The 12,630-nt window shown below is 31.7% G+C and overlaps 1 protein-coding gene across 7 annotated transcripts in view; it reads left to right on the forward strand.

The window, feature by feature from the left end:
• The window catches only part of Sema-1a (semaphorin-1a), a 135,998-nt gene extending 128,212 nt beyond the window's left edge, over window positions 1-7,786 (forward strand). For 5 of the 7 annotated variants that reach the window (XM_076405535.1, XM_076405534.1, XM_076405537.1 and 2 more), the window contains 4 exons: window positions 782-1,213; window positions 5,441-5,645; window positions 5,709-6,182; window positions 6,513-7,786. In XM_076405535.1, coding sequence (XP_076261650.1) covers window positions 782-1,213; window positions 5,441-5,645; window positions 5,709-6,182; window positions 6,513-6,687 — 1,286 coding nt within the window. In that variant the 3' untranslated portion in view covers window positions 6,688-7,786. Of the gene's footprint in view, window positions 1-781; window positions 1,214-5,440; window positions 5,646-5,708; window positions 6,183-6,495 lie in introns of all 7 variants that reach the window. The other 2 variants (XM_076405539.1, XM_076405541.1) reach the window with 1 other exon arrangement.
• Window positions 7,787-12,630: the final 4,844 nt, after the last annotated feature.

The raw sequence follows: 12,630 nt of genomic DNA on the forward strand, positions 1-12,630 counted from the left end.
TCGTAGGTTTGGTAACACGTGGCGACAAAATCACTTTGTCACGTTTCTGCTTATATAGAGTGTCCTAAAACTTACGCAAGTTAAATTAGATATAAAATAAAGTTTTTTTATTAAATCAAAAAGTATTTATTTTTATATATAGAATAACACATGCGTACTCTTCAGTCATAATTTTCCTTGACCATTTTGCATAAATGCGCTTTTTTGACCACAAATCTTTGATTTGAAATTTGATTAAGTAGTATTAAATAAAAAGATGTAGGAGACCAATTTTAATCATCGAACTGAAAGCGTACACGGTACATACTATAAATGACTTACTTCACAGATTGTAAATTATATGGCACCGTTTTACAGAACCAAAAATGCATTTTTTGTACTTTAGCACATAAAATTACAGTGAAATATGTTAAACCATCTATTATAAATAAATACTTTATAATTCATTTTTATTTACAAGAAATTTATTCATCGAAACGTTTTTGCATAATTGTTTATAAGTGTTTAATTTTTCGTTTCTAACTGATGTTTTAAATTAAAATTCTCGACATTTCTTGATTAAAGGCAAACATTTTGAACGCTGTTACGACGAATTGATGGTGATCTGTTTTATGCTTTCCAAGAAAACTTTAAAACACTTGAATACGCGAAAACTAGTCATTAATCATTGACTTCAGTCTTAAAATATAAAAGCTATAAATTATTTATAGTGCGTAGAGTGTTTTTAATGTAATTGCTAATTGATTTAACAGTAGTTAACGAGAGGTTTCTCTAATTGCAGAGTCAACAAGTGCTATCATCGAAGGGAAGTATGGTGAAAGTACGACGAAAGTCATATATGGAGCATTAACAACGCCAGACAATGCAATCGGTGGATCGGCCATATGCGTGTTCCAGATGTCCGATATAGAAGATGCTTTTCGAGGACCTTTCAAGCACCAAGAGAGCATCAACGCTAATTGGCTACCGGTACCGGACAACAAAGTCCCCGAACAGAGACCTGGTGAATGCGTGCAGGACAGTCGGATACTGCCTGACGCCAACGTAAACTTTATTAAAACGCACCCGCTTATGGAGCGAGCAGTACCTTCTTACCAAGGCAGGCCTATTTTGATTAGAGTCAGCTTGAACTACCGGTTTACGGCTATTGCGGTCGATCCACAAGTTAGAACAGTCAACGACAAGACTTACGACGTCATTTATATTGGAACAGGTGAGTGCATACTCTCATTGTATTTGTTATCGTTATAGATGGCTTTACATGGTCGTCCAACCTGCACTTAAAACACGATTCAATTTATTCACGATTCTATTCATTTTGTTTCTGCTCTCCTCTGCTGTACAATTCATCAATTCGAAATATTTCCAATTAGCATTCAATGTATTTATTTTTATTGCATTTTTTATTGTTTATTTGAACTACTCAATTTTAAATACAACCCCAATAATATATTACAGTTTTTCTTTAAAATTATAACTGAATTACTAAATCTTAAAACAGAATACTAGAAAATAATTTCATTTTTATCTATGTCAACTAAAGTCAACTCAAAATGTTCATAATATAAAAGCCAAAGCTCTTGGTAGTTAGTCATAAAATATAAATATTACTAAATAACATTCAATGTATTTATTTTTATTTGCTTCCTATTACAAAATTATTTACTATTTATTTTAATAACTCAAGTTTAGATATATTTTATATACAACTTCAATAATATATTGTATTTTTTCTGCAAACAAATACTTGATTTTAAAACTGGATACTAGAAACTAATTTCATATCTATCTGTGTTAAACTAAAGTAAACTCTACATTATTATAATCTAAAAGCTAACTCTTGCCAGCTAATAATGAAACTATATATTAGTTTATTTGAACTACTCAAGTTCAGATAATTTTTATATACAACTTCATAAATATTTTTTCCTGCTAAAGCATCAATAGTTTATTTGTAACTACTATTTTAAAACAGAATAATAAAAACTCATTTAATTTCTATCAATTTTAGTTAAATTTAACCTTAAGTTTTCATGTTACCAGATTAATAAATCTAAATATTTTAAAGTAACATTTAGTGCATTTTATGAATGTATTTTTTTCTAATAAAACCTAACTGATTTATTTGATCTGCTTTATTTTAAAACAAAATACAGAAAATAATGTAATTTTTATCTATTTTGAGTAAATTTAACATCACAGTTTAGTTATTTCCTTAAAACTTATTTAATCAATTGCTTATTTGAACTAGTCTTGCCTACTGTACATGTTTCGAGTTTCTATAAATTGAATATATTGATAAACATTGTGTACATCATTATGTTCAAATCATTGGTCATCGCTAGGTATTTTATTTTGGATTGGGTGATTTTAAATTGGATAGTTGATCCAAATTTTTAACATTGATCTTTGATTTTTCGAATGATCTTTTTTGGTCGTCTTCTTTTCGATGTCTTCTTTTATTTTAAATAATGACTTTAAAGGACCAATAAGAGTTTTTTCGATAAATCGATAAATTATAAACAGTACAATAACAATTAACAAAAAAATTAATGACAGAACTTTCATATAAATATAATTGTAAATCCTTTAAAATTAATGTACAGTCCTACTGCCCAGTAACATTTTTAATGATTATATATATTATAAGATCAAAAAGAAATAAAATGGAAAGTAACATTATTTTTATAGATCTATTATCAGTAGAGAAAGGCAGAAAATGATGTAACCCAATCTATTTATAGACAATATCTGTTATCTGATTGTTTCACGACCTTTGTTAAAATTAATTGGATTTTTCTTCAGTACCTGCATTAATTTTTTTTTACCTAGGCTGAGTCTTTTATAGTCGATTTGGTCAACGTTGGAACTTCAAGAGATTGATTTATAGCCATCTCAGATCTACTGGAAAAAACTAACCAATTTAGATTTTTCCCCTTTTTTCGTTGATTCTGTTTTAATTGAATGGAGGCCTACTTGATTTCGGGAAAATTAATGTTGTACGTTTAACATGAAGGTTATAACTAAATTTAAAATCGAGTTTTTAAGGCAGTACTAAAAATATAATTATCTTCATACATCAATAAACTTTACCATCATGCGTGTGTCTATAAACGATCAAACCAAAATAAATGAGGCGTAATTAATAACCCTGCATTTTCATAATTTTGCCGAAAATATTCGTTTATTTATCTTACAATTGTTTGTGTTGGGTATAATTTATGCGTTTCGGATCTTTGCAAGGAAGAATAAATAAATGATTTTGCAATTTTTTTTTTGAACTGCGGGTTGTTATTGCTTCGATTTTAAGATGTATACATCATCCTTTTAATTTCCTTTTTTTATATTAATAGTTGCAGTTTTAATTTATTTTCGAGCGTTTTAATTGATACGAATTCACGGCCAACCCGGACATTTGTTGTTGTTTCTTTCCTTTCTTATACTTATCGAGACATCTGGTAGAACAGTCATAAAACCAAGACGAGAAGGCAATTATTGGAATACAGTGGGTATACCACTTTCGAAAAAAGTTTTTTTGATCTCCGAACAACTTATATAATTGGGCAATTTTACTGCTTCATTCGTAAATGTATAAAGACGTGGACCCAATTTTTGGTTACCGTTATGAAACTGCTTTATTGGTACTACGATCAATATTCATGTTTTTAATTGGTACTAGTGACCTATAAATTAGCTTCTATGATTTACCGATTGATTGGATTCGTTAATGAATTAAATTAGGTGGGAACATTTTCACAATAAAATTTTTTATTGACATCCGCTGAAAATTCTCTAGTTTTGAAACCATTTTCCAATATTTCTAAACTATTATATAGAGTTTCAAATCATACGTTAACAAAACAAGATTTTGTTTTGAATCAAAGATTCCAAATCAAATTCCTCTTGAATCAAAGATTTGCGAACTAGCTGCAGTCTAGATCTGGGGAGTATGGTAGATTGGCAAGTAATTTATGCAGTATTGCTAACAAAATTAATAATATGTAACACGATGCATTTTCTTAGTTGCAAAACTGTTTTCTAAAACTATATTCTTCTTGACTTTATTGTAAAATACTGTGTATTTTTTTCCAGATTATAAAATAGTTAACATTGACGATTTATTTTTTATTCTGATCAGGGTATTCATTTTAAAAACGCTTTATTGGTGAAAAATATATTTTTGCAAAGCTTCATTTTTTTGCTAAAATGAGTACCAAAAAAATTACATAACTAGTTTTATGACGTACTGAATCTATGAATCATCTCTTATTAGTAACATTGCCTATTCAAAGAAGTTAAATCGTCGATATCTGATTCATTTTCAAATAATCAATTGAGAACGAACGATGTCTAATACTTATCAGGTGATCTACAACAAATTGAACTCCAATCTAATGAGCGGAAAAAAAAACCAGGCGCATAATTAACAATATAATGAGCTCGAGAAGTAACTGATGATTGATTTTGATTGAAGCGGCTATGTAGCTTGTCGCCGATTTCTAAGAACCAACCAACCAACCAAGTTGTTCGTCCAGGTATTATATTCCGTAACAAGACACAATTTTAACCTTGAAAGCTGCTAAACCCGCTGTTACCCTACAGGCTCCAATTTACAACAGTTACAACCAAATATAATTAGTGGGATTTTTCAAATGTGATTTATTGATAACTTTATTTTTATTGAAGCGGTGTTTTTTTTCTAGATTATAGCATGACGAGGGAACTTCTGACTCGAATTTTATTACCTCGTAAAAGTCTTATATTAGAATCTAATACTATTATGGAAATATAACAGGCATGACGTGAAAATGAGTAATCAAAACGATGTATCTTTCATTATAGCTTCGATAAAAGAGCGTAAACGAACTAGCAACAGCATTGTTTGACTTTTATAAGTCCAAACATACAGATAGATACATCTATTGTGGTAAAATTAGAATAAAGCAGCAGCGACTTTTAACAAATGAAAAAGCTCCCACAACTTTTATCTTGATTGTTACGTGATTATTCTTAAAACAAAATAAATAGGCGACAAAATAAATTTTAAAAAACTAATTTATTTCAAGAAATTATAAATGAAAAATCATGAATAAATTACGTTGATTTAATATATGTATTTAATTATATAATTCCCATATTAATGTCGACGAAAACAATGCTATAATAAAACAAAACATAATTAAAAGCCTACGTGTTTTTTGAAATGCGAAACAAAACATCTGAAGAAAGTGTTAACATCATTGACATTTAACTATTTATAAAATAAACCGCGATTATTTCTTAATGTCATTATGTGACAAATATCTAGAAGTGAAATTGCTTTCTGGTATATTCTGTTTAAGCTTCGTGGAGAATCTTCAAGGTTTTTTAGTTCACGATTAAATAATGAACATAAATTACAGACGTATGGTTACTTTAAATCGCTTTTTCTTTGTTTCAGATGACGGTAAAATATTAAAAGTTGTAAACATTGTAACAGAACAGACATCCAAAGCGTTTGTTATATCTGAAAATGAGGTCTTCCCCAGAGGTACGCCTGTAAGACAATTAGCGATTGCTCCAGGAAATGGCAAAGTAATTGCAATTACCAAAGGAGAAACGAAATTAGTGACTCTTAATCATTGTAAATCAATTGTAACTTGCAAGTATGTCAAAAATGTATATAGTTTTCTGTAATCATATACTAACTAAAAGTGTTTTTTTTTCAGTGATTGCATCGAATTGAGAGATCCCCACTGTGCTTGGGATCAATTGAAGAATCTTTGCGTCAGTATCGACGCAGTGACCTCCTTCAGATATCTTGTCCAGGATATCAAACGTGGTAACGGATCGAGGTGTAAGATATCGACAAATGAAAAAGTTCCTCGAAAAGAATTCGACGACACTATTACCAGTAATTCGATTGATGAGGAATCGAATTCGAACGCTAAGGAATTAACAGTACAAGTCGAAAATCGTTCCGACTTTGACGATTGCAGCAACGATATCAATGCCGACGTCAGAACTGGATGTTCTCAAATTAAAAAGAGCGAATTTACTTCCGCATCACTATTGTGGGGCAGTCTATTAGCTGCCGTTGTTGGCCTTCTCGTAGGATTTGTTGCGGGATATTGTGTCTCAAGAAAATACTATTTAAACTATCCGAATCCTCCCTGCATCGAACAACATAATCATCTAGACAGGTATGTATCCATTATATTTTATTTTGCAATGAAATGTGCAGTATATAGAGTTTTTGAATAAGGGCAAGGGATGTGTTCCAAGCAATTGATTCAAATGGATCAAAATCATGCAGATTGATACCAATACCGAGGCATATTAAATATTTCAAATAAAAAAGTAATTTCCTTTGTACCTTACTCAGTTTTTGCTTATTTGACTCTATTTTAAAATTAATTCGCCCTTATTGTGAAACTCTTTACTTTTTTATGCATACTCTATTAAATAAAGAGCAAATTTATTTAGTCGTGACTCTAGCTAAAATATTTAACACAGTCTATTTATTGTTTCAGATTAAATGGGAATCAGAATAGTTTTTTAGTCAGGCCAGCCAAGAATGTTAATCTGGACGTCTTGAACATGTCCACGGATAATCTTCAACCAAAGAAGGATAACTTAGGATCTCTAAAAAACTTAAATATCGCCAATGAGGGAACTTTGCAAAAAATCAAAAAAACGTACATATAAAACTATGAAAATTGTTTTGGTTTTTGTTCTCAGATTATCAGATATATTTTTGTACCTGTTTTTATTATAATTTTTTTTAATTTCGAACAATGTAGACTGCCTCTGATGCTATTAAATGTTTTCAGAATGTTATAAAAGTGTTATAGTTAATAGCTTTCGGCATTGGTTTTGTATAACTCTTTTCCAAGGAAAATGGAAAAGTTTGGGTTATTCATTATCTAATCCATTGTAGAAAGCTTTAAAATTTCATATTGAATCTCATATTAACATCAATAATGTAAAGCTCATTATTTCAAAGAAATAATTTACTCTATGTAGAGATAATGCAATAGATTAGTTGCACTAGATACCAGATACCATGTCTATATAAATAATTTAGTAACAAAAATATATTTAACAAAAAGAGTAAGCTTGAGAGCACAATATATTTACACCTTTTTAAATATTTTTCTAAAAAATATTGTTGGTAGGATTAGGTGATATATGTGCTTAAATCATTGTTTAAATGTAATGGTGCATATTGTACCACAACATTGAATTTATAGATTTTTTTAACTTCTTGGCAAGTTATTCTTAAATAAAAACCAATTGGGATAATGAAAGTATTAACGGAAATTGATATTATTTTTTTGTACAATAATTTAGTTCATAAGAATTAACGTCTACTTTTAATTAGAAACTAATGTTATCTGCCCAAGTGCCCTTCCGGGTTATTAAGCGTTTGGAACAATTTTAGATTATAGTTTAGGTAGATATCTTTATTTCTAAGGTATTTTAAATTACAAACAACAAATCATCTCTTTTTAAATGATGTGTAGTTTTTAAAATGTAAATATAGTTTTAGATTTTTTAAGTTAGTTCAGGTACGGTTTTGGCTGTGATCAAGAAAAAAATCAGATGCCTTGAACTATTTTATCATTGATAAGTGAAAAAATAATGGAATAACTTTTTAGAAGGTACATTTTAGGATTAGTGTTTGTCAAACTTATTTTATTATTTTTTCTGTTTTAATTGTAACATCTAGTTTTGTTAGGGATCGAAGATTAAATACATTCCAATTACTATTTTATGTATCAGTAAATAAAGAAATAAAGATATATTTTGGTTTATTTTATTTGATTCCCCTAAGTAATAAGTATCTTAAGTAATAATATATATAAATCGTTGAGAATGCGATATTATGGTACGGGTTAGATCGTTATTAATTTTTGATGTGTAAATGGCGAAGGAATTATAATTGAGCATATTGGTAAAACAGGAGTTTTATTAATATTTTCAAAATTAGTTAAACAGTTTCCTTTAATTTATTTCTACTTGATAATTGAAATGTTTGATACACGTATGCTAGATGGTGAACGTGATGATTGTATTGACGACTAAATGGCGAAGGACTATTTTCCAGTTTTAAATTAAATTTTTTTAATAGTAATATTTTCTGTATTATATACTTTGCAACCAAATAAGTTTGAATAAGTTATGTACTGATTTTATTAATATTTAGAAGATTTAATATTTACTCGATAACAAAGTTTCATATAAAATGGCCGTTTAATTATTTTAAATGCATTCAGAAGGAAATCAGTAGGCGTTTTCACATCTGTCAGCACCACCGATGTCAGTGGACCCGTAATCTCATATAAACAAATGGATCCCTTTCACACTCGACGATATGTCGGTATCGTGTAGTTGCCGACACCGACATGTCGGCGGGCAGCAACCGGTCCACTCGTGTCGACGCCGATTTTAATTGTGTACAGGGATATTTTTAAGGTTAAAAGAGAAAAATGCCTAGCTTTAAATATGATGTAACACTAATTGAATTAGTAGAATCAAAGTGTTCTATATGGAACAATACTAATGAAAATAATAAAAACAAAATACGGTGCCGTGTCGTGCCGTGCCCTGCCAGCAGATGTAAAAACGCCCTAAGACGTATTACATATGAAAAAGTTTAGTTTGTATATTCAATGCACCATATCCACCACCAATTCGGTTTCTGTGCTAAACATTCAGGCCTCCATCAAGCTGCCCGCGTCGCAGCAACTATCCACCAGGCAATGATAAAAGGTCGAAAAACAGAAGCCATTTTCTTAGACATCTCCAAAGCTTTCGACCAAGTATGGCACCACGGTCTATTATTTAAAGCAAAACAACTAGATCTACCGAATGACCTAATATCCCTGATAGATTCATAATTGGATGGTAGTAATAATAATGTAGATTCATAATAATGGATGGGAATACGCAATAGACTCCAAGTACAACTGAACCAAGCGATAGCGTGATACAAATTCAGGCGGCTTCAGATTAACCCGAGCAAAACTCAGGCTATTCTGTTCCACCGCAAGAAGGAGTTTCGCGCCTATCGCCTCCAAATCGATAAAGTCCTTATCCCCAGAGGTTCCAGAAAGTTTCATACCACGGTCTCCAGTTCGACCGCAGATTCCAATGATCTGCCCAAATTCAGCACGCCATTTGCAAAGGAAATGCAAATGCAAAGGAAATCCCACAGAAAGCGACTTTATATAAAATGCTAGTCCGTCCAATCTGCCTCAATGGAGCACAGGTGTGGCACAAGTATGTCTCGGAGAGGCAACTTGAACTACTCCAGTGTGTTCCAATCCAAAAAGTCCGTGCGTTACTCAGAGCCCCATGGTGTATGTGGAATGTCAAAACACACCTCGAATCAGGCATCCCGTTTGTGAAAAATTTCATAAACATGCTCAGTGTGAGGTTCTCCATAGGATCCTTAGAACACTATAACATCTTGATAAAATCCCAGTCGTAACCCAGGGTCTCAAAACAATCATATCCCGAACTTGAAGCGACATCAGCCGAAGACCATTTGGTTCTAGCTGGTCATTCTAGTAAATGAAAAAAAAAAACACCATATCACACGGTAAAAATCGATATACCCCATTCTTTGACTGAATGGAAAAAAAACTTCATTTTAGTTATAATGCACTATATATAAACCAACGGAAACATCATTAATTTTTCTGTAATTAGAAATTTAATATATATATAATTTAATCTAAAATTGTAGTATTTTTATAATTCACATCCAGTCCGGAGACGGGGTATATCTTAAATCTTACTTCAAACTAGAGTTCATTCCATCTGGAATGTTAATGGTAATTTTTAGAAGCATTTAGTCCGGTCACATGCTATATATATATATATATATATATATATATATATATATATATATATATATATATATATATATATGTTTAGTTTATGATTCCGAAAGGTTAACATTTTTTAGGTAGTCAGGATATAAAATCCAAGTTATAATTTTGGTAATATGTAGGTGAATGGTGACGGTCAATAATTCTAGGTGTTTGTAAAAGAAAAAAATGAATTCAGTTTTTTAAAATCAACTGAACAGTTTCCTTTCATCCAATTTTTGTTCATAAAATAACATTTTTACTACACATTCGCTAGATGGCGAAGATGATCTCCCTATTGATTATTAAATGCTGAAATTAATATTTACAGATTCAATTTAAATTTATTTACAATGATACTTATTTTATGATTTAGACTTTAATACCAAAATGGTGGAGTAAATTATATATATTATACATTTTGTTACTATTTATATACTGTTCATACTTTAATATTTACTCGATAACAAAGTTCATTCTATTAAAATGAAACTTCTTAGATTGTTAAATTTTAATAGAGTGTATTTCATCCAAAATTATCAAATTGTCATAAGGCGTACATCGTTGAACAAAGTCAAATGCTGACTGAATTTATTTGAAAAAAATTCAGTATATTCAAGTTAGTACAGTTACATGTATATATTTATGATGAAGTATATGTATATATTATCATATTTCGTTGATGAAGATCAGATTTTACTCCGTTTAACAGTTACCTTTATTTCACTTCTTAATTATTTACAAGTTTGCCTAACACAGGCTAGATGGGGGAAGTGATCGCTATTTGTGGCGACCGCCACGACCCTTTAGGCCACCACCAATTCACCATCAACAAATACAAAGGTTGGCAATGCCGGTGGATTGGTACCATGCAGTTCTGGAGTATAAAAGGCCATCACGACGACGTCTCGTTCTCTTTTCTTATCACCTTCCCCCTGTAACAGTACCACTTCCACAGCGCTACCGTACTTCCTTCACCTTAACCTAATATCCTGTCCATTCTCCCATCGACCACATGTATCAATCGTAAGTTAGAATAAACAACTTTGATTCAACCAGTGTTTTTAGTTCCCGTGCAAATTCCTTCCAAAGATAGTAGTGAGTGTTCTGATAGATAACCGCAGCGGCAGCCACACGTTTCGACCGACCGACCGACCCGACGAACATTCCTACAATTGGTGACCCCGACGTGATCAAAGTGCCTAACAGGTAAATCAACTCAACATAAGCCACTCGACAGGTGCTTGACACGTGCATGGAAGGATAGCACGAGGAACGGAACTCATCAACATCACGTGGTCGACGACATCCCACGAGACTAGCCTGATGGACGAAAACCACAGAAGCCCATCATGTATACCAGCAACACATGAGCACCCTCGCATCACGAAATGGGACACGTAACACATTTACAGGTACCCTCAAACAAAGCTAAACGCCCCAAGACGAACGACGTCCTGCTACAGCTCCGATGGCAGCTGATCCCGTAAAAAACTCCTCGCTCAGGTTGGGATCCCCATCTCATCAGCAGTCCCCGGGCGTTTGTTTGCGTGATTGCGGGTGCATTCCGGAACTTGCACAACATATAGGTACGTTCCACGGCTGTTCCACTAGGAGGGGAGTTATGTGGCGACCGCCACGACCCTTTAGGCCACCACCAATTCACCATCAACAAATACAAAGGTTGGCAATGCCGGTGGATTGGTACCATGCAGTTCTGGAGTATAAAAGGCCATCACGACGACGTCTCGTTCTCTTTTCTTATCACCTTCCCCCTGTAACAGTACCACTTCCACAGCGCTACCGTACTTCCTTCACCTTAACCTAATATCCTGTCCATTCTCCCATCGACCACATGTATCAATCGTAAGTTAGAATAAACAACTTTGATTCAACCAGTGTTTTTAGTTCCCGTGCAAATTCCTTCCAAAGATAGTAGTGAGTGTTCTGATAGATAACCGCAGCGGCAGCCACACGTTTCGACCGACCGACCGACCCGACGAACATTCCTACATATTTAGTTTACTAAATGGTGATATTACCTCTAATTATACACATTATTACCAAAAAGGCAGTGTAATTTTTTTAATATATTTTGTTTAATATTTAATTAATTATCAGTTTAGTTTTCTTATTTGCATTTAGTACGAAACGGTTATCATTTTTTGTGTATTCTGTCTGATACATTCATATTCGGGCCTCTAAAAAGACAAAGATATCATATGGAAAGTATTATATCATAAAGTAAAGATGTGTGAAGCAGAATGTATCTGAAAAAATTATACACTAGAAAAATGCCCTCCACCTGAAATTACAATATTTTCCTAAGCTAATATATTTGATACATTGAAACTGCTAATTTCATTGAACAGTATAATATTTGATTAGACATTTTTAGGTATTGGAATAGAATTGGAATATTGTTGTTACAAATTAACATAAAGAAGTAAATATCACATGAAAATATTTCACTAATAGTAGTATAACTCGCATCTAAAATTCGGTTACTACATCTATCTATATTTATTTTTGTAATCTTTCATGGAATGCATAAATATTTTACTACATTTTTATATATAAAGGAAACATATCGAAATTTGAGTAATATGAAGTAGTCAGTGATAATTTATTAGTCGAGTTTATTAAAATTCCTGCAATTAAAACAATCGATTATGGAGTTAAACATTATATTTCTGAAAAATTGGAAATTAATCATTAATCCTATCGGTCACATCATAATTCTAAAATATAATCCTTAAAAATAATTCATACA

The sequence above is a fragment of the Rhynchophorus ferrugineus genome, unplaced genomic scaffold (assembly GCF_030347505.1).
Source record: "Rhynchophorus ferrugineus isolate W39M unplaced genomic scaffold, kcgeb_rfMv2 rfM5, whole genome shotgun sequence".
Taxonomy (NCBI): domain Eukaryota; kingdom Metazoa; phylum Arthropoda; class Insecta; order Coleoptera; family Curculionidae; genus Rhynchophorus; species Rhynchophorus ferrugineus.